The 23,096-nt window shown below is 40.5% G+C and overlaps 1 protein-coding gene across 1 annotated transcript; it reads right to left on the reverse strand.

Annotated features, from left to right (window-relative positions):
- Positions 1–7,354: 7,354 nt before the first annotated feature.
- Positions 7,355–17,255, reverse strand: LOC104917507 (ecto-NOX disulfide-thiol exchanger 1-like). Its single transcript, XM_010728835.3, has 3 exons — positions 17,062–17,255; positions 14,843–15,049; positions 7,355–7,692 (listed from the first exon to the last, which is right to left on the reverse strand). The coding sequence occupies exons 1-3, from the start codon at positions 17,243–17,245 to the stop codon at positions 7,370–7,372; spliced, it is 714 nt and encodes a 237-aa protein (XP_010727137.1). The 5' UTR covers positions 17,246–17,255; the 3' UTR covers positions 7,355–7,369.
- Between the last annotated feature and the right edge of the window lie 5,841 nt (positions 17,256–23,096).

Here is a 23,096-nt window from a genome sequence, read left to right on the forward strand (position 1 = left end):
AAAAAAAAAAATCACTCGCCCCTGCATCATCAAACTCCTTCTTCAAAATTCAGTCAGAGAAGATTCTTCCAGAGGTGGGTTTTGTGTGAGATACAGTGATCCATTATCTTATCCTGAAGACGCCATTATTGCCAATAAGAAATAATTATGAAGGTACTGAGTTTCCTTCCTGCTTCTGAAAAATCACACTGCAAACTTTCAGATCAGCAAGCTGCAATTTGCCAGTTCATAGTAATTAACTCAAGTCATTTTGCAGTGCTGCACATTTAATCAAGTGGGTTCATACAAAAAACTTAACATTTGCATTGATACAATATAGATTAGGTGAGAGAGAGTGATTTTGGTAATACACTTAATAGTGAATGTATTTCTTCCGGGCTGATGGAGCAAGGTGCCTAGGGAACTGGGTTATCGGGGCAGTGATAGCTGAACACACCTTTCACTCCTTTACCAGGAGAGAGAACCAGCCTTGCAACGTGCCTGCTCACAGCCCCTGCGTGAGGCACTAGGAGCCAGATGTACAGTGCCATAGCAGATGTCAGCAGCATATGGAAGAAGGAAAGAGAAGATGATGATCTAAAAAACAAGGAGGCTACGCAAACAGATCTGATGCTAAAGGCTCAGAGCATGTCTACTGTAGGTCTCTGCCTTGATATACCACTGATAGAAAAAAGATCGTGCTAAAAAAAAGGCCCAAAGCCTTTCAGCAGCAATTAAACCTGGAACCCGTTGGATTTGTAAGGAGGACCCCAGCTTTGCCTCCCCCTGTCGCCTGGCACTGAGCTACACCCTGTGGTGTGGTGTGAGAGCTGCCCCTGTGGATAAATCACTGCATTGGTAGCACTGCCCAAATCTGGCTCTCAAGTGCAGCCCGAGAATGACAGCAGCACAGTTCTCTCAGTGAAATCTCCCATTTCCCAAGCAATTAAATGTTGTTTATATTTCAAACGATGTGCACAGGCTGAGATTGTCAGGCTTGATGTTACCTGAATCTTGCACAAGATGCATCCCCAGTTAGTTCACTCTACTGTAACTGCCATCTATTTATTTAAATTTCCAATCTGTTCTCTCTTCAGGGGATAATACAGTGCCTGGCAAAGCAGCAGCTTCTCAATTTTTCAAATTATATATATTTTTTTAATGGAAATCCACATGAATAACTTTCCTGTGCTCATAAAGAGACAGTGTATTTAAAAGGGAGGTAAATACCTGAGTACTGTACATGACTTGCAGGTATTTACTTCTTTTTTTCTCAAAATGTTTTAAAATGTATATTGAGATATGAAGAGATGTCTATATTAGATGGTGGAACTATTTAAGTACCTGCAGGAAATAAGACAGATGTAGTATTTTGAAGGAATTTATTTGCAAAAAGCGATTTCTGAAGATGATTGAGATATGCTCAAATTAAGAATACCATAATGTTTAAAACTCGGCATGGAAACTCAAATGTCATAAGCACACAGAAAAAATGACTTTTTTTTTCCCAAAGCACAGCATTCCATTTAAAGATGAAAGGTTCACCTATCTCTGGTTGTGTGATGCTCTGGATGCCACGTTCCTCTGCCATTTATAAAGCACCCAGGAAAACAGATGAGAAATTGTGCAAATTAGATCCCAAATATCTGCTGCCACATCTCACTGTGTAGTAATAACACAACGTAACTCATGAATTAAAATCTGAAACATGCAGAAAAGAAGAAAGCTGCAACAAAGCAGGAGAAAAGAGGGTTGAATTTTTGTAATGTAATAACAAAAGACGTTATATTTTGCTGGCTTTGTTTGCATGGGAAAGGACTGTTCTCAAAGGCCTTCAAAGGTAGACAATTGGTATTTACAGTCACATTTCACTATAAAATACTTCAGTTTACCAGACTTCACATTGCGAAATTCTTGAGATAATTCATTAAAGAAACACAGACTTTTATCCAAGCCTGGAAGATCTCAGAAAGTGAGGTAGAACTTTCATTAATCTGAGTTACGCTTACTTTTAACTTATTCCTTGGCAATCATATGATAGTCCATTTAAACTACTTGTACTCCCATGACATATTTTGGAATATTTAATTCAAAAGGCAGAGTTGAAGAACACCTTTTGAAAAAGTGAAAATTTCCTTTGCATTTTAACCAATTAGTGCTATTTTTATTTTATTTTTATTTTTTCTCCTTCAAGTCCATTTTAGTTTAAAAGCTAAAAAAAAAATACCACAAAACCTAGCAAAAAATAACTTCTCATGCAAAATAATAGCAATTTTATTTTCCTAACTAGCTTGAAAACATGAAATAAATGGCACAAACTTAGAACTAATAAGCATAGCCCTGGTATGAACAGGAGCTTCCTCATGTTACCTACCTAGTCTGACTGCTGGAGCTCATTTCATTCTGACAATCCAGGCTCAGTTTTCTTTTGCCTTCTTGTACTAAATCTGCTGTGACTAATGAAGAGGGCTTGCAAACATTGTATGGGAGTGCATTAAACACATTTAAATCAAGTATTTTGTGACAAGTCATCTTCCCAATGCAGTAAATGTTCTCTTTCTATGAACTATCATCTCCTTGGCTTCTCCCTGTTTTGGCTCTGGAGGTGACCAACAGAGAACATCACTCACAAATTATCAATGCAGAGAAGCTCAAAAAGCATTTAATCAATGAGAGTTAGTAGTGTGGGCCTAAATTTTTAGAGCTACTAGCTCAGATTCATGAGACCTATCCCCAAAATGCTGGCAATATGTCACTGCCACATAGTGAAAAGTGGCAATGGCAAAATGTAATAGGTGGATAGGGAAATAAACAACACTGTATACATTTAGAGAGAAGAAAAGTGAATATACTCTTGGCTATAAGCTACAGAAAAAAACGTTCACACTGCCATCAAGGAAATAGTTATGAAGGATTGCATTTGCAGGACCCTGAAGACCTTAGCGGAGGAAGAAAAAAAAAAAAGAAAAGAACGAAGAAAAAAAAAAGAAACAGAAAAGTGAAATTATTGCCATTAAACATCACAGTCTGACACAGTTTAAAATGGAAAGCGGTGATGAATTGTACTGACTCATAGTTTCTCATTAGTTCCAACAATTTGTGCATAAAACAAGTGTTCAAACCAAGTTCTTTCCACAAATGAAGGGATATGGGATAGTCCACAGGCAGTGAATAGTAAGCCATAACCCCTCAGGCTTTTGGAGATACGCATGGCCTCACACACAATGGAGGTATCCCAGCTCCCAGCCCCAGTCACCAGGCAGTGTATTTTGAGAATCCAGCTGATACTTTATTGAAGCTTCATACTAATAGAGACTAACAGTGAAATTTTATAATGAACTTCTGTTTCCAGTGAGCATAAAAGAGCCCTCTCTATCACCCACTTCACCCAGAGCCTTCTCTATCACCCACTTCAGCCCACCTCTATCACCCACTTTTCTCCACAGTAGTGACTGCCATACCAGGTGGCTTTAGTACATGAAATACAGAGGAACATGTTGGCAATATTAAGGTGAGAACTTCCAGCCAAGTCTAGTATGCAAAAACAATGACTTCTTTAAGTCTTGTTCTACAGTTTGTGGAAGGTGAAAAAAGATACTGTCACCTCTGCTATAGAACCAATAAATATCTAAAGACTACAACAGGAGACTGTCCGATGAGTCTAGTTCATCTCAGCTCACTGTTACATTTCTTTGCCATCAAGAATTTCCAAGGTTATTTTGACAACAAAAGTTCCTTGGACTCAGACCAAGTTGTCTACATCTGTGATTGCAGAGCGGTGTCTTGGGATGACAGATGTTCAGCTATTTGGCATGCTTTACAGCTAGTGTTGCTCGGTGAAGTTCTGGAGGCACTGCAGGAGCTGAAACTGGCACACTGAGGACCTGCAGCTCTACCTCGTGAGTCAGCAGCAGAGCTCAGGACTCTTCTGAGGCAGGTATCATGGGGAGGTCATGACTTAAGAAAACAACTGCAGGGAATCTACTCAGCAACCACACTTTCAAGGCAAATCCTGTCAAGAGCAGATATATTTTGATCCTCTTCTGTAAGATATATTGTTCAGACTTTGCAGCAATGCAAATCTGGTGTCACTCAGAGAACAGATATATTGACACCAAATTTTATAAACATGTGCATATACAAACATATGTATGTATACATATGTATACAAATATATCGCCCGTTAGTTTCGCTGAAGCCCAGATTTAAATTCTGAATATGTGATGACACAAACTGCCCCTTCTCACAATGAAAGATGTATTTTTTGTGCAGTTTGACCTTTATTTTTAGGGTGTCACACAGTACTCATGGTGAGTCTGTGTTGCCCAAGGAAGACCCTAATGTTCTACTCTCACCCTCACAGAAACTGGCTGTCATTGGAAAAGTTAAGCAGAGTATAGGACTCAGAAGTATAATGATTGGACCCCATCTTTACTTCCTAGATAACCTAGTACAATAGAAACCAATTAAGAAGGGAGGGTTTGTTTTCAGATTTTCCATCCCCAACAACATGTAGTCAGCATGGGTTCACCAAGGGGAGGTTGTGCTCAACCAACCTGGTGGCCTTCTATGATGTTGTCACATGCTGGGTGGATGGGGGAAGAGCGGTAGATGTAGTCTACCTTGATTTTAGAAAGGCATTTGATACTGTCTCCCACGACATCCTTATAACAAAGCTGAGGAAGTGTGGGATAGACGAGTGGACAGTGAGGTGGGTTGAGAACTGGCTGACTGGCAGAGCGCAGAGGGTCGTCGTTGGTGGTGCAGAGTCTGGCTGGAGACCTGTAACCAGTGGTGTCCCCCAGGGGTCTGTGCTGGGTCCGGTCTTGTTCAACATCTTCATCAATGACCTTGATGAGGGGATAGTGGCCACCCTCAGCAAGTTTGATACGAAGATGGGAGGATTGGCTGACACGCCTGAAGGCTGTGCTGCCATTCAGCGAGACCTGGACAGGCTGGAGAGCTGGGCAGTAAGAAACTGGATGAGGTTCAACAAAAGCAAGTGTAGGGTCTTACACCTAGGGAGGAAGAATTGCATGCACCAATACAGACTGGGGGATGAGCTGCTGGAGAGGAGCTCTGCAGAGAGGGACCTGGGCGTCCTGGTGGACGACAGGTTGGCCATGAGCCAGCAGTGTGCCCTCCTGGCCAAGAAGGCCAATGGCATTCTGGGCTGCATTAAGAAGAGCGTGTCCAGCAGGTCGAGGGCGGTGATCCTCCCCCTCTACTCTGCCCTGGTAAGGCCTCATCTGGAGTACTGTGTCCAGTTCTGGGCTCCCCAGTACAAAAAAGACAGGGATCTCTTGGAAAGAGTCCAGCGGAGGGCCACAAAGATGGTGAAGGGCCTGGAGCATCTCCCCTATGAAGAAAGGCTAAGTGAACTGGGTCTGTTTAGCCTTGAGAAAAGACGACTGAGAGGGGACCTGATCCAGGTTTATAAATATCTGAGGTGTGGCAGCCATAACGGTGAGGCCAGTCTCTTTTCAGTGGTACGTGGAGACAGGACGAGGGGAATTGGACATAAGCTGCAGCATAGGAAATTTTGCACGAATGTGCGTAAGAACTTCTTCACGGTGGGGGTGACGGAGCACTGGAACAGGCTGCCCAGGGGGGTTGTGGAGTCTCCTTCTCTGGAGATATTCAAGTCTTGCCTGGACGCCTACCTGTGCGACCTGGTGTAGGGAACCTGCTTTGGCAGGGGCGTTGGTCTCAATGATCTCTAGAGGTCCCTTACAACCCCTACAATTCTGTGATTGATTCTGTGAAACTGTACAGGTACAGAACTGGTTATCTTAATCTTGCTAAAGTGTAATGGTTAATTAACTAAGTTCTTAAAACTGCAATATGTTGTTTTGCTGGATTTTAATGCCTTTTAACTCATAAAAAATAAACTTACCATTTTCAATTCTCAATTTCTTGTATTTATTTGCTCTGGTCAAATGTCCTTCAAAGGACCAAAGCTCTGAAAGCTTGAAATAAATCTTAATTAAGCATGGAAGCTTCCCAGACTGAAAAGAAAACCTCTTTTAAATATAGACATCTCAAACATCTTGCGGAAATCCACATTTCCTTACCCCAAGCAATGGCTAGCCATACGGAAGAAATTGCCCAGACTTCTTGCATTTTCTGGCTTAGCTCAGGAAACCTCTAGGCCTTACTACATTAAGAAAAACTTCCCTATAAAAGATGAACTCCTAAAATATTCAATTGAAAACAGATTCTGAGAACAGATGAATCTAAAACTACTGTACTGTATAAGCTCTAGAGGAACTGGACTGGAAGCTAGGTAAGAAACAAAAAAATCTTATACTTGTGATTCATTCTTCTTTTCCTCTTGGCCTGTCAATTTATCTGCATTATTTTAACAATCTTCCAGTTATTTCAAGAGGTATTTAATAGAGGCGTGTATGCATCCAGAATATTAGTTATCCGAACTAGCAACCAACTGATGAAACAGTGATCAATGCAGTACTCAAAGAGACAGTAGGGTGCATCTCTGTTCCATGCTTCAAAGACGCAACAACTTTGCACCATTCTCCAGTAGCTTCCCAAACATGTTTCAGAGTTAGAACGCAGACCAACATGTTGACAGCTAGATAGCTTACATCTAATCTGGGAAATTCTGAAACAGTGGCAAGAATGACAGTTTCTTGTGACTTGGCTGGCACACAGCAGGTAACGTGCTTGACCACCACGTGGAGAAAGAATGCCAAGCACAGCTGCTAAATGCTGAATGAAAACCAACACAAGTCTAAGAGGTACAAGGAGTTGTTACTTTTTAAATTATGTCTTTACCATGAATATTTTTATTTCTTTGCTTCTTCATTTGTATGTTAACTTTTAAAGATGGAAATCTTCAGTTTTGTAAATTAGTAAGTCATTAAGTGTACCCAGAAGAAGCAAACAAGCAAGCAAACACATAACAAAACAATGCATTATCTTGCATGTGTAATTCCCTAAAGAGGGAATGAAAGAATGGATGGTGTGTGTCAGAGATAAGTTATGCCACTGCATCTGAATGTATGTTAAAATTCAGGTCACAAGAGCAATTGAAAAACCAGGAATTTGGACAGTCACATGCATGTAATATAACAAAATATCACTGGTGAAATAAAAGCATTTTAAGAATCAGGTCCTTAAAATGGAAGATGTGTGTAACAGGTTGTCTTATTATGAGAACACTTCCAGAGCATCAACTAAGCAGAAAAACAAAAACAAAAACAAAAAAAAAAACACCATGTAGTTTTCTGTAAGTTGTGTTCCAGCTGTTAAAGCACAGCTAGATGGACAGATACCCTACATTTCTAGCAGGCGGATGAGTATCATTATGACTGGCATAAAAATGGCAGAGGAATTAGGGGAAGGTTAACAGGGCAAGTAATGAAATACATCAGAGAGAAACCATCTCCCATGTTCTGACTTCTGGATGGCCCCTGTTCTTAAGGAATAATGCACTGCAAAGTATGAAATGCTGCTTACCTTTCAATTTTTCAGCCAGCAAAGCAGCTTCGTGTTCAGAATAATGCATTATTGCTGGAGGAGAAGGAGGGCGCAGTCTGTCTTCTTCCATTTTACGTCTGTGGCGTTCTTCTCGGGCCAGCATTCTTTGTTTGCATTCCCATTCATAAAAGTCATCTCTTGCCTGAGCGAAATCAACATGAAGGCGGCCTGAATCCTTTTTGTCTGTGCTAGATCCTAATCTCATGCGGTAACCTGAAATCAACAAGCAGAACTAACTGTTGCAGGACTTCTTTGCTCATTTTTTTTCTTTTTTTTTCCACTTCAAGTGCAGTTGAAATATACAATCACATGCTCCCACTTATCCACACAGTATCTGTCGATCATTGCGCTTTCACAGGAAGATAAACACTCATCCATTTTTTCACTGCAATTTTCTGCATCACCTATCAACATAATAGATGATCTGAAAAAGTAGCCCCAAAGGTACAGAATCTACATTCCTGCTCATGAGCCTTTCCAAATATGTCTTTTTTTCCAACTGATACTTCTAACATTTATTAAAGGAAAGGGTACCACCACTAAAAAAGAATCTACTCTGGTTTCAATGTAAAGTTCTTCTTCCCCTGATGCTGTTCAGACCATGAATGGTTTAGTGCTGTTATCCAGCCCACCAGTGGAATGGGAAGTGTGGGAAAAGGCTGAAATTTATAACATCATGACCGTAGCTGAATGAGAAAATTGCATTACCTAAATTGCTGAGCCACAAAGAAGGTGATGTCATACCTGTGTTGATGCTAGATCTTTTGAAGCTTCCTAACTGCTAACACCACATAATCTGGCAGCAAACACAAACCACCTACAAATTAATCTGATATAAAGCCAATAATAGTATAAAAACATTAAGTTGAGCATTCTTTAAACCAATTCTAAGACCATGGAAAGATTTATCAGATACTTGCAAGACCTCTTTCAGAACAAATAACCTATCACATCTCATTTTTAGAGGCCTACATATTCATAATTTGATCGATTTATCATATATTAAAGTTAGCAGACTGCACTGGCTTTGTTTAAGTCAGGGCTGTACAACAGCGCAACAGGGCTCTGCTCTGAACTGAAATCCTTGGCTGCATTCAAAAGATGAACAAATCACACCAAAGCTATAAAAGAAGCCTTTCATGGCCATCCTGTGGAAGAACATATGCTGGGCACCAATCTTTTTTCAAGTTTTATTTCCACAGCTGAAAGATACTCACAGAACAGTTTCTCTGACTTTTAAAATGCTGATTCAGGGAAGATGTGAGAGAACACCAAGCAGAAAGCTGTAAACAGACCTCCAGCTGCAGGTAAAATTAATCAGTCTGCACAGGGCTAGCTCAGATTTTTCCGTATCAACATACTGCCATAACTGCAGTAACAGAACAGTCCAGCCGTGACTTCTCATATCATGGGATGATGTGGGTATGAACTCTGGGCAGAACTGACACATAACAAGGCTCTTCAGAAACACTACTATAACTACTGTGAAATAGTTCCACAGACAGGAGGCTCTTCTTCAAAATGGCAGGAAAAAGAAGTTTGCCATTTCTGAACAGTAATCCAAAAGAATCTACCTTTCAGTCATGGTGGTTTGAAGAGCTTCAGCACCTCATCACTAAATTTAAAACTCAGTCTTCAATTCTCTCCAGGGACAGCAAAGTTAAGTAGTAGGTTAGGAGCATTTTACCAAGAAAGCATATCTAGGCATACTCTATTTTACTGCTGTAAAGACATCTTGCTGTATGAAGAGAAAGGAATGGCTGTACTACACCACACATGAGACGATGTCAAACATTAAATACCACACATATAGTGATCATAGAATCAAAGAATCATGAAGGTTGGAAAAGACCACTAAGAACATGTAGTCCAACTATCAACTCATCATCACTGTGCCCATAAGTGCTACATCTACATGTTTCTTTGACATCTCCAGGGATGGTGACTCTACCACTTCCCTGAGCAGCCTGTTCCAATACCTCGTCACTCTTCCTGAGAAGAAATCTTTTCCTAATATCAACTTGAACCTCCCCTGTCACAACCTGAGGCCACTACCTCTAGTTCTATCACAGTTCTATAGGAGAAGAGACCGACCTCCACGTCACCACAACCTCCATTCAGGGAGTTGTAGAGATAAGGTTCCCCCTGAGCCTCCACTTCTCCAGTTCCCTCAGTCACTCTCCATAAGACTTGTGCTCCAGTCCCTTCACAGCTTACCTGCACTTCTCTGGACACAACTCCAGGGCCTCAATGTCTTTCTTGTAGTGAGGGGCCCAAAGCTGAACACAGCACTCAAGATGTGGCCTCACCAGTGCCGACTACAGAGGGATGATCACCTCCCTTTTGCTGCTGACTGCTCTTTCTCTGATACAAGCCACAATGTCATTGGCCTTCTTGAAGATCTGAGCACACTGCTGGCTCATGTTCAGCCAGCTGTCAGCTAACACCCTCAGGCCCCTTTCCTCTGTGCAGTTTTCCAGCTATTATACCCTAAGCCTGCAGCAATGCATGGGGTTGTTGTGACGAAAGTGCAGGACCTAGCACTTGGTCTTTTTAAACCTGATACAACTGGCCTCAGCCCATTGATCCAGCTCATCCAGATTTCTCTGTGCGACCTTCCTCACGTAGATCAGCACTTCCTCTCAACTCGGTGTTATCTGTAAACTTACTCAATCCCCTTGTCCAAATGATCAGTAAAGATATTAAACAGGGCCGGCCCCTGTACTGACCTCTGAAAAACACAACTTGTGATCAATCGGGTGGATTTAACTCCATTCACCTTCCAAAACAAACAATCTGGGTGCTTTTTGCTTGACATTTTCCTTTCAAAACTCTTGTGGAGTTAAGTAGCCTGTCAGTTAGGAGGAGGTATACCTTTCATTTTCCAGCAAGAATACCAGATGGAAAGCTCACACTAAGTGTCTCAGAGGTCCCTCAAAGCCAGAAGGTGAAAAAAAACTTCCATGGATCAGACCAGATCTGTTTTCCAAGGTTTACAAGCTTCGGGTGAAGAGATGCAAACAATATCAAGTCTCCTCTGCTTTGCTCCACTTTCTTCTACTGAGAGGATAGCACACTACCCTTTCTCCAAAAAGGCTATGTGTAGCTTTAGTCACAAGAGAGAATAATTGCAGGTATCGTATATCCAGTGAGACAAAACAGAAGAATAGAGTGTGAGTGGCCTTTCAGCCTGGAGATCTGAGCTAACAAGGGGACAACTTTGTGTTTTTCTCCCCAGAGATGTAGACATGACGGGATCAGTGGTGCAGTTACTCTGATAACCATGACAAATGTTATACCCAAGATGCATTCTGCACATAGTGACTGCTTTGTGCCAAAAAGGTGTTATCAGCAATGTGAAAGGACACTGCCAGGGTTCTGGGTCTTGTGAACCTAAAATTAGATCTCCCAGCTGGGCTGCCCTTTCCAGGAATACACGTTCTCTCTTCTTCTCCCCTATCTTTCGCCTTGTTGGCAGGAACATGTTGGCTTATGGGCATGCCGAGAAATACAACACTGCAGAGAGCAAGGTCCTCAAAGCCATACTTAATCTGAAAAACAACTATTGTAAAGGTCTGTGCTTGTACAGTTTTGTACACGCACTCATCTAGGTGACTTCAAAATTAGATCAGATTGCTCAGGGCTTGGCATTCTTCCCTTAACAAAAAGCAAATCCCTCTTTGGCATGTCTTCTTGTTCCCTTCTAAATCAGGCTCTGGGGACACTACAGGACCAGTGACCTCTCTAGTGAAGAACAGACTCCTTGACAGGTCGACAGACAGCAAGACACCATGTAGGCAGTGAAGCAGGACTGGCAGGATCTATTTTATATATGTGATCCTCAGGCACCCATCTGTGATGGTAGATCTGAGCTGCAGGGCAGCTGGATGGCAGGCTCTTTTCCAACATCATGTAACCGTATTGATGTTTGAGAGTATTTACTGCACGAGAGAATCACCTGCCTTTTCCGCCTTCCTGCCCAGACAATGAATTGCCCTCACAAAACCCTTTTCCCAGCTTTTTGCTCAGGACTGCAGCTAGCATTAACTGCGTGCCTGGCCTGTCATTTTTTATTTCAGTTTCACATACATAATGGCAGAGGAATAAAAACTGGGAAATTGCCAAGCTCCTTGCTTTAAAGGAGCAGAAGCAAGAAAAATTAATGAGGGTGCTAAACAAAAATCAAACACAGTACTTCCATATCATTGATCTAGTAAAAACTCCATAGTTTGACTTACCTTTGAGTGCTGCTATACTGGGGACCAGTCAACAACTGCTAACTGGGGATCTAGATCAGAATGCTGACGATCATTGAGAACATGAAACAGAAACCAGTATATGGTACTAAAGGAAAACTCACATGGGAAGGTACTGTCATAGAAAAAAAATGCATCCTTAGGCTTTGGGGGTATAAGCAGGTTTGTCTGAAGCAACTTGTTTGGCCCTTATTTCAAGTACAGGGCCATCCAGGTTTGCAGGAGTTTGTGACTCATTAGCCACAAGAGTAAAGTACATAGAGTTTGAAGAAAAAGCTTTCTCATGGGGTGACATATTGATTGTGGAAAGCCTTCTCCTCAGGAGACCAAAATGCAACTTCCAGGACTAAATGAAAACCTTCCTAAAGTCAACTTTTTTATCACGGGTTTCTTACCCATCTTCCTGTCTCCTTTTACACAATTTTAGTTGGGAGTAGAAAGGAAAAAATTCAGCGATTAAACTGCTTAATGGATTTTCTAATCACTTGCATTCCTCTGACGATAAGCACAGGATAAATACTGTGTTTGATGAGATTAGATGGGGTAGACAGATAAAACTGATTAGGTAGACAAAATTATCACTATGTTACAGATATCAAAGGCAGGATTCTTCCCTAATATAACAGGCATACCGTATTTACCACAAATTCTGTTTGTATTTCTCTCTTGTCTCTCCCAGGGAAAATAAAAGGCCGTAACAGTATGCTTTTCCATCATCATTTCAGAATATATTATGTTTGAAAACAATACAAATTTGATTAGAAAAACATAATATTTCAGTACAAATAAAAGGTGTCCCTGCCTTAATGCCTGACCTCCCTGCCTTGCAATGAGACATTCAGTGTTCCTTGTTTCATTTGCAGAGGTCTGCAGAAATCACTGCTGGTGGCAAAAAGAAGGGAAAGTTGCTTGCTGAGCTCCCCTGCTTTTCTCTTCTCTCCATCTCAGCTCTACTGTTTTGTTTGTTTGTTTGCTTGTCCTGATCTGGTCAGAGGGACTAAATTAAAAGTTTTAGAAGGAGAAGAAAAGAGAGATGGGGAGAAAAGGTGAAAGAGGCAGTGAAGGCAGTGGAGGCAGAAGTGTGACTATGATGAAATGAAGGGGAAGAAGGAAGGCTTAGAGAACAGTACAGAGAAAAGGACCAAGAACTCAGAAATATGCTGGCGGAAAAAATCATTAAAAGAGGATGAGAAAGGGAATCTGCCTCCTCCATCTCTTCTTGCCTCCTTTGTTCTGGGTGCATACATAAGTGAGGGCGCACGACAGAATGGGAAAATTTCTAGCAATCATCAGATCTGATGCTCCAGGATTTTTCCACAGAAAACTAAAATAAAACTTTGCTTTGAGACAAATGGAGCATTGAGCTACAGAAAATTGGGAAACTGAGATAATGGGACACTGGCTCTTCCCCAGGATGGCAGTCTGTACATTTCTGAAGTTTTCTATGGCCTCTTTTTTGCTACTGTTATAATTTATTATATAGAGTAATCCCAGCTCCTACTGCATTTTGTGAGCCTTCTCTTTGCTCCTCCACCAGTGCTCTATTGCTGTGGAGCTGGAACCTCCTTAGGACAGAACCTGGGAAATGCACTGCCTCTTCTTACTACTGCAAGGTCTGTAACCTGCTCCCATAAAGTACAGTGTCATGGAAGTAATGCATGAATAAACACATAAACAGGAAGGATGGAAAGGAGGAGAGGACGAGGAGGGATGAAGAAATGGGGTGAAAATAAAATAATTAAATGAAAAACAAAAGAAAGAAAAACGTATAAAGAAGTGCTGATCTGAAGGAAACATCAAAATGCAAAAATATTTTAAAGAAATCCATACTCATAAAATTCTCATAAAAGTCTCATAAAATTCACAATTTTGTATAGCTATTTGAACTAACATTTAAATAAGGCAGCCAGATTAGAAGGAAAAAAATGTGACAGAGAGAACTTTTTCTTGACTATAGATTTCCAAACCTCAGATGTTCTTTTTTTTTCTTTCATTTTAAGATGTAGTCAATGGTGGTTTAGGAAACCACTGGTTTCTAACTGTGTGAGCCTTCTATGGACATCGAGGAGATGCTCTGCTGCAAAACAAAAAACGGTTAGGATGGGAACTCAGACAAGGTACCCAATCATTAACTGCATCCCTAGATCTCTTTTGGTGGTCGCTTGGGGTCTCCTCAAAGTAACCCTACACAAGATGGGTTAAGCCTGTCTGTGTCAACTGGCTTTTTGATAAAGGAGTTGTCTCCAGCCCTCATTCACTTATAAGTACCTTGCATGTAGGGTGAAGGTGTTACATGATACTTGTGGGAATAAACAAAGACAGAGGGTCCCAGAGGGACAGAGAGACAGGACTAAGGGGTGAACTGGTCAGTGAAGACACATAGGGAATAGAATACAACTTATGAAGGTGGAGAAGGGCTCATTTGGGAAGGCTGGGAAGTCAGTCCTCGTATAAAGGACACTGACAGCCAATGAAGCCTGATTTGAGAAAGCAAGGCTGATTTTTTTTTATTTTTCTATTTTTCCCTGTGAATTATGGTTTTGTGGTCTGATTATTTATGGGAAAATAAAAGAGACTCTGGAACTTTACACTTAAAATACTATGGCACTCATGACACTGGGAGACAAAAGGCACAGCCCACAGATGGGTCTCAGAATCTAACCCAGGTGGTTATACACATAAAGGCAGACTTTATTCACACTGCTCTTCAAATCTATAAAAATATGCCAATGAAATTGCCAGGCTATCACAGAAATTGGCACTGGAAAACAGCAGCGTTCCTGGCCTGGTGCCCTCCTCTTTCTACAACCTGTGAGCAAAACTACATAAACCTGTGTAAATCGAAAACAAGATTGTTCTGTAGTGAATTTCAGGGTCTGCTGCATTGTTGTGGGATGGCAGGAAATTGCTCCTGGATACTCAACATACAAAACGGCTCACAAGTTTTGGCAGACACAGACAAATGCAGAATTGCCCCTTCCCACTCCAAGCTAGAGCCACTGAGCTCAAAAAAAGACTTGCTGGGATAAAAGCTAAGAAAATAAGCAAACATTAGCATCACAAAATACAAATGAGAAGCAAAGAAAATCCATTAGAGAATGAAGTACCAGAAAGGTAAATGGCTTTATCAACCATGAACTCCTCTGCAAAACGAATGTGACAAAAATTCTTCTTGCTTTTCCGAATTGCTGTTATATCTCCACACTGCTCAAAGACTTCCTGAATAATTTCCTCTGTTGCGTTTTCTGGTAATCCTCCAACAAACACTGTTTTACACCCAGGAGGTCTCTCTCTTGTTGAAGGTGGTGGAAGATCTAAGTCAAAACAGAAATCACATTGGAATATAAAATTTGTCTTTTGATCCATTGGTTCTATTCAGTTCAGGGCAGCAACAGTTATTTGACATAGCATGGAGTTGGCAGAGAGGGAGAAGCAAAATAAATGAACAGTGCAGAAATTGTCCAAAATTGGCTACTTTAATCTAAACCTTTTCAAGTTTTAGGTGGCTTTTCAGAGCCTAATTCCTGCCACTTATAGGTCATTCTCCAGTCTAAGGTTTAAAAGGATCTTCTTTCCCCTGCACAGTCTCCTTTTAGAAAATGCACACACAAAAAAGAAAAATACTTTGTTTCAAAGGTTCTGTACCTTCACCATCTCCTCCTTACACCCCTCACTCACTACACTCATCAAGCTGCAGCAGTTTAAGCCCCCTGAAAAGCAGCCCATGAAGCCAGGAGGACTGGACACCCTTCCCTAGTTTTAGCATAATTCCATTTCTTTCTCAGAGTACAGGACCAGAGCAAACAGAAAAACAAGGCAGGAAACACAATCAAGTGACAACATGATGAAGGTGCTCCACCGGTTATCTCTTCTGTCTTTGTGCCAGATAACGGAGAGGACGCCAGTGTGCAAGGAGGATAACTTCACTGTTTACAAGTTCTTGTGAGATGGAGTGGCTAGAAATTTTATTTTTATGTATATACATATATATATGGACACTTAAATCAGAAAGGTGTTAATTTTTTTTGAGGACTGTGTGAAAAATACGCTCTATCACAACGCTTCCCCTTGTTTAGATGTAAATTGCTAGATCACTCATCTAACAGTAATTCTCTGAGCAGGAATTTCTAATTGATATGAATTAATATATATATATATATATTTATTTTTTTTTTGGCCCTTTAACATACTAAAGGGGGCTATAATATTAGTATATCCATATATACATTCACACAGTCAGTTTGATTAAACCATGATCTAGTTACATTGCAAATTCAGACCACTAGACTATTTGCTTAAATTTCTCTTTTGTCTTCATAATGATGGTGAAAACAGCTGGTCTGATTGCTATAAAACTAAATTCCTGGGGCTGGCACAAGCAAAATTAGGCTTTTTGCTCTGCCCTTGTCGTGGTGGCTCAGTGGGAAGTTTTCCATTTGCACAAAGTCCCAGAGGGGGCAGAAGGGAGCCTGGTCCTCAAAGAGAAACAACCCATCTGCATTCTGCCTCTCCAAAAATGTTAGGAGAAAAACGACAGCTTCCCTTTCTTTCTATCTTGGTGGTGTGCTGTAGCTATGCAGAGCCTGGGTATAAGGTGCTCTGTTCAGGGCCATCCATGTTCATCCATAGATAAGTCCAGGTTGGTTCCATCTATGGGTGGACATAAAGAGGATTGGTGCCATATAACCAACACAGAGACGTGGGCATTTTCAGAGAGTAATCTAATTTAGGTTCCCCAGTTATATCTCAAAAGCCAGATGGAAGAGGTTTGGAGCAGCACTCCAAACTCTTTGCCTGTTTAGCAAGTTATCACTGCACTAAGGCTTTCCACTAGCTAGCCATGGGGAGAGTAACCAGGAAGGGCTCATTGGATGAAAGACCTTAGTATTCCCTACCCATGGCTCAGAAACATCTGCAGGATGGACTTCTGACTCAAACCTCTCTGAAGGACATCTCGAGAACTTGTTATCCACAGTGATGCTTTCACCACACTCACAAACACTGCTGGTTTGGACAGACTTATATTTTGTGACAGTGATGTAAGAGAAAGACAGATGTGTACTACAAGTAGTAGTGTAGTTTTTCAGACTCTGATAGCCTTAAGTAATTCATTTTCCTTTTTGTGCAAGCTGTGTAATTTTTTACATGACCTTGCAGAGATGAGTGAACATGCTCTGACACTCCACCATGATTTAAACACGGAGCAGAACTTGTAAGGAAACACCATACATGCTTTACTTTACTTACAAACCATAGTTTTTATTAGATAAAAAAGTTTCAGAAAATACATTTAGGAGAATAACATTTTTTCATCAGGCCCACTTACTTGGGTTTGGAGGGAAGAGTGTGCAGCTTTTGCAGTGAATTATTTCCTTGACTACAGGCACATCTGTTGGTGGCGGTGGTGGCACTAACCCCATGCCTGGTATCATTGGGTTAATCGGAGTGATTCCAGTCATCATGCTAAGGCTTGGATCAAAGCCTGGTACACAGATTGAATCTGTAAGCATATAACATAAAATCCTAGCTTTTAAATCTTAAAAGTACTTGTTATTAATTTCTTGCAAGACAGTTTAAGTTCAGTTCAGGCTTTTTTTTTTTTCTCTCCCAGTATCACTGTTAAAAAAAAGGAGAAGGGAAAAGGAAAAAGAGATATAGGAAAAGGGAAAAGAGAGAGTAAAGGGGAGGGGAAGAGCAGTGAGATAGAGAAGGGGTGGGAGAGGAGGAGGGAGATGCATTTGCACTGGTCCATTTCTAATGGGGGGAAAAAAAAAAGCATAAAGAAAGGAACGTTACATAATTTAAAACATTAACATGACTGCGTGAAACACATCACATTAAAGTGTAAAACCATGCATCATGAATATCCGCTATTATCTGGAATGCAATTTACTATTTCATAATGCCGCTGTGGTGTTTACATTGCCTTCTGATCAGAGTGTACAAAGAATATCATTTAACATTGATATGCCCTCTCCATCTAATTGACAGACAGATTTATCACAACATAGTCTTCTGACATGTGACCTTGATTTACAAACACCATGGAGAAATACCAATTTTAGGCTGTTTTATATAAGTGTAGTTATCCAAGACTTCTAACCTCTTTATCCAAGAATATAAACTTTCAGCTGCATAGAATGGGGTGTTTCTTAACCTAGGAATTAATTCCTTCTTGTCCTGTTATTTAATCGGATTAGTAGATTCTCTTCAACACACATATCACTAAAATGCACCACTATAGCCTCATAAAGTAAAATGCGTATTTGGCAAATACTACTCTTTCTTCTTCCTGATCTCTTTGCCAAGACTTCATATATATACTATTTAAAGCTGAAAGATTTACAGGAGAGCACCAGTGCTGTAAAACCAAGACTTGTAATAAGCAGATGTTTTAGATGAACTGAGAGCCAACTTCTGAAATTTGCTTTTTTCAAAAACAAGGCTTTGGGTTTCTGGAGGCATAATGAATAAAATATTTTGAGAGACCAATCTCTTTGTTGGCACAACACTGCTGCTATTTGGTATCATCAATTATTTAAAAGAAGAGAGTTACTTTGGTGTTCTACAGGTTTTCTGCTGAGTTTTCTGGCTAGCAACTGGAAAGTATTTAATGATACATGTAAACACAGGGTTTGGTAGCTTGGGAGCTTGTTTGTTTTGAAGAAGCAAAGAGGGAAACGACTCCTTCCCCAGGATTTGTTTTTATGTTTAGGAAACTTGAGCTACATTTTGCTATAAGGCAGCATGATCAACTGATGTAACCAGAGAGGCCTGTTTCTTCATCCTAAATTTGCTGTTGAAAAGCAGTGTGGCCTTGAGTAAGCCTGATGACATTTCCATATCTTAATTTCCACATGTGCAAAACAAATACTGTAATATTCACCTACTGGTGAGAATTTGTTCACATTTTTTCTAGCACTTCACAGGTGTAAAGCACTCTGTGGAAGCTGAAAATCAGCATTCTTATTTCCATGAAACATCCATATCCATCTTCTGTGGGAACAACAGCTGAGGACTTACAACATCTACTTCAGTAGAGCTTGTACCTGGAGAGCATGCCCCCTGCTCTCCATATGTGGACTGTGAGCCTTCAGCACTTTCAGCTAGCTCAGTACAAAAGCACTGCAAGTGCATAGCCAGCAAGGATTTGCTTTAGGCTTATTGAAGACTGTATTAATGAAAACTCATGATATTACATTACTTTTTTTAATAAGTGGGCTTATGAAAAAGGATTTGCTCTGGGTGCAATGCTTCTTTTCAATACTGAATATATGCACTGCTTTTCAGATTAAGCTTTGAAACTCAGAACCTGTCATTCATTCCTTGGGATGCAGCAGTGGCCATATTAAATATTCATGGCTAGTGAACTGAGAAAGAAAGTCAGAGGTGAAAGGGCATAATACAATTCAAAGAAGTCCTTAGGACATGCTTATTTGCTTGATCTCATTTTTTAAAAGCTAGACTTTCAGCAGTTATGGTAGGCCACACTTTCTTTCTGTAGGTGTGGTCTGCTGAGCTCTCTATGTACTGTGCCATACTAATCCTCTTGTAGCGTCTGGGAAATGCAGGAGATGCCTTGTCCATTTCCAGATGAATGCAGCTACAGTCATAGCCAGGCATGAAATCGCATATTAAATCAAATATTCATAACTGAGCCACAGCATTATGAGATAAGAATGGAGCATGTGGAGTAGATGATACTATAAGATGGAGAGAAGGCTAAGTTCTTCCCATCCTGTGTGTATCTTTCAAGTCCCATGTGAAAGCCAAGGAGAAACAGCCTCATCTCATGACTGTATCACAATTATCACAGGCTGTATTTAACCATTGCTTTTTTTCTCTGTAGAGCAGTTATTAGATGTGTTTCAGTTTCTCTACAAGATCAGATAACTGAAACGACAGCAAACTACTCACAGTACAGACAACCAAATCAAAGGCAGTAGGATTCAAAAGGTACAGTTTTCAGAGTATTCAAATGACAGTGGTATAGACAGAAAGAAAAGCAAATCTAGGGGAAATGGCAACAAGGACATTCGAGTCCACAAATGCAGCTACCATGGCTTCAACAGGGAGGTGAGAGGGAGAGATTTTAGATTGAATATCAATCATAGCAGGTGTCCTGGTGGACAACAGGTTGACTATGAGCCAGCAATGTGCCCTTGTGGTCAAGAATATCAATGGTATCCTGGGTGCATTAAATGAGCACAGCCAGGAGGCCAAGGGAAGTGACCCTCCCCCTCCACTCTGCCCTGGTGAGGCCACAGTGGCCAGTTCGGGACTCCCCAGTTCAAAAAAGATAGGGATAATCTGGAGAGAGTCAGCAGAGGGCCACAGAGATTATAAGGATCCTGGAGTATCTCCCATGTGGGGAAAGGCTGAAAGACATGGGATTGCTAAGACTGGAGAAGTCTCAGAGAGGATCTAATCAACACTTCTAAATTTATAAAGGGCAGGAGTCAAATGAATTGAGGCCAGACTCTTTTCACTGGTGTGCAGCTACAGGACAAGGGGCAATGGGCAAAAACTGGAACACAGGAAGTTCCACATGAACATGAGAAATAACTTCTTTACTGTGAGAGTGACAGAGCACTGAAACAGGCTGCCAGAGAGGGTGCAGTCTCCATCTCTGGAGATATTCAAGACCTGCCTGGATGCTTTCCTGCACAGCCTACTGTAAGGTACTTGCTTTAGCAGGTGTTTGGACTCACTGATCTCCAGAGGTCCTTTCCAATCCCTATGATTCCATGATTCTAAGATTTAAGTAGAAATAAAAAGTTTCCCACTAATTTCTGCCAAGAAATTCCTGTTCAAGGAAATGTGAGTTTATATGTAACTGTGCTTGTGTTAAGTACATGGCTTTGTCACCATTTTTTTCTTATCACAGGAATCAATCATGGGCGGAGTTCTGGGGACAACACTCTTGATATATCCTACTAGGTGCATTGGGACACCTTGCATCCAGAATATAATCATGTTGAGTTCTATTGATAAGGATTGAGTCAAAAGTTCTTGAAATCTAATTCTGCATTTACAGGCACTAATCTAAAACCTACGAGGTCAGTGGCAAGACTACTGATTACACGTACAGCTTTTTAACCAGGTGCAGGTTTTCCTTCTTTGTGATCTTGAATACACTGTCATTTTTCCAATGAAATGCTTTCATACATCACATGAGCACTGAGAGGAGGCGTGAGTACCATCCATAAAGCATTTTGGAAATGAAATATAGCTGCTTGAATAGTGAAAACTATTACTTTGCAGTGATGGAAAACTCAGTTGGATTTCTGAACATGGAAGATCTTGTTATGAACTTTTAAGAGATTGTTGGTTGCCTCTATAGAGAAGCTGATGTGTGCCCCACCTGCACAGTGCTGACAAGCCAGGGAGAGAGTCTATAGATGATCTATCCAAAGGAAATACCAGTCTGGGCTCTGAGGTGCAGAAAAAAAGGAACAGATAAAGTCACTTGAAAGGAAAGCCAATAAATTTGCCACCTTTCTGAGAGGATCTAGAAAAATCCCAAGTTTAACTGTATTAATGCTGCAGAGTGGTGCATTAATAGAAGTTGGATAGATGGCTTGAGTCTAGGAATAGGAGACTATCATCCATCACTGTTACCACAGCAGTCTGCTTCATGTCCTGGCATAATGCCCATTTGTAGAATAACCAGGACACAAGCCTTAGAGCTGGAGACAACTCCTGTTGAATGTGCTGGTGAGTTTGTTAGTTTTCAGAAAGAAAGATAATGAGAGAGTTACAAAGGATTACCAAAAAAAAAAAAGTGAATCAACTCTGCTCGCGTAGGTTTTGCTCTCAGATGTATGTGAATATATGATTATTAAGGTATTTTAGACATAACAGTGCTACATTGAACACAGATCAGTATACTAAGTAGATAAGCCACATATCTGAAGACTCAAAATGCAGTATTTCATGCTTTCACTGATCATAGCTAATTTTAAAGGCTATGTACATAAGCTTAGGCAGATATTTAAAGGTTTATGATCGCTTGAAATTATAAAAACTAACTTGGCAGAAGATAGAAAGTTTACATTTGAAAAATCTTAAGAAATAATTACTAAATTAATTCCTAAATGAAATAATTTAAATGGAAAGCAATCAGAAATGATGAAGCACTTTAAGAATGGAAAAGATCAAGTTTGAACTCCTGTGAATATTTTACATAAGAATTGAATGCTCACATATTCATATTACAAAAATTTGAAAGCATTTAACACTAGTAATTTGCCTCAATTTGGCAGAACAAGAGTTAATTTCTATTAAGAAATTGGCATACTAGAAGACAATGAAACCTTTGAGGAACAAATATCTAGAATTGGCAGTCAGAGAGGTAAAAAGAAAAATCTGCCAGAACATCTGATGTGGTTTTACAGCTTCTTTCTCTTTCAAGTAGAATATTGGAAGAAAAAAATATCTTTCTCATGAAATCTTTGGGTCTAGAAAAAGTAGAGAACAGTAAAATTCATTTAACGATTACTATTTCCTAACACAGTACATAGTATAAAACAACTTCTTTTATTAGTTTGCATTCTGGGAGGTTAGGAGTAACTTTTTCATCCGTAAAAATATCCACACGGTCTTGGAAAACTGCCCTCATTTCCTTCTTTGGTATAACAGGTGCTGCCTGAATCACCTTCTGGTTTTGCCACAGTATTGCTTTGCACAAATAACAGGGATGTATACTTCTTCCAACTGTGCTTTTGGGGATTGCACTTCATCACCAGTGCTAAGTTACCATCCCACTTCTGCCATCCCCTACCACAAGTTATTTATCTGTTCGGTATTATTTTTTAAGTGTACAATCTTTATTTGATTCTCAGTATTAGCCCTGGGACATGTCATTTCACAGAATTAGAGAATCATAGAACTGCAAGGGTTGGAAGGGAACTCAAGAGATCAAGTCCAAACCCAGTGCTAAAGCAAGTGCCCCATAATAGGTCACGCAGGTAGCTATCCAGACAGGTATTGAATATCTCCATAGAAGGAGACTCTCTGGGCAGCCTGTCTTTTTGCCTGCCACTGCCAATAGTTTCTGTCGTGTTTTTGGATAGAGCCAGGCTGTATTTCTCTTGGATGCATAAAAACACTCGTGTGTGCAAACATAGATTTGGTTGTGTGTCCAGACACACATGCATGGGAGGTTTCCACCTTGGACACTAGCAGCCCAATAGTGGCTGCAGTGCTCAGACATGCTGTTCTGACACCCAGTGAAGACAACAATTTGAATGCACAACAGCAAACCAAAATAACTAACACTGACAGATTTTCATGGCTTGAGAGCGACAATTTTGCACCTTGGAAAAAACAGTCTATTTTTTTCCCAGTGTTGAAAGATTA

Source organism: Meleagris gallopavo, chromosome 1 (assembly GCF_000146605.3).
Source record: "Meleagris gallopavo isolate NT-WF06-2002-E0010 breed Aviagen turkey brand Nicholas breeding stock chromosome 1, Turkey_5.1, whole genome shotgun sequence".
Classification (NCBI taxonomy): Eukaryota; Metazoa; Chordata; class Aves; order Galliformes; family Phasianidae; genus Meleagris; species Meleagris gallopavo.

Excerpts from the sequence above, each read along its gene's own strand:
- LOC104917507 (XM_010728835.3), bottom strand. The coding sequence starts at position 17,245 with ATGCTTACAGATTCAATCTGTGTACCAGGCTTTGATCCAAGCCTTAGC. Across the intron at positions 15,050-17,061 it reads ACTCTTCCCTCCAAACCCAA|ATCTTCCACCACCTTCAACA; the intron begins GTAAGTGGGCCT and ends GTTTTGACTTAG. Across the intron at positions 7,693-14,842 it reads TAAAGCCATTTACCTTTCTG|GTTACCGCATGAGATTAGGA; the intron begins GTACTTCATTCT and ends TGTTGATTTCAG.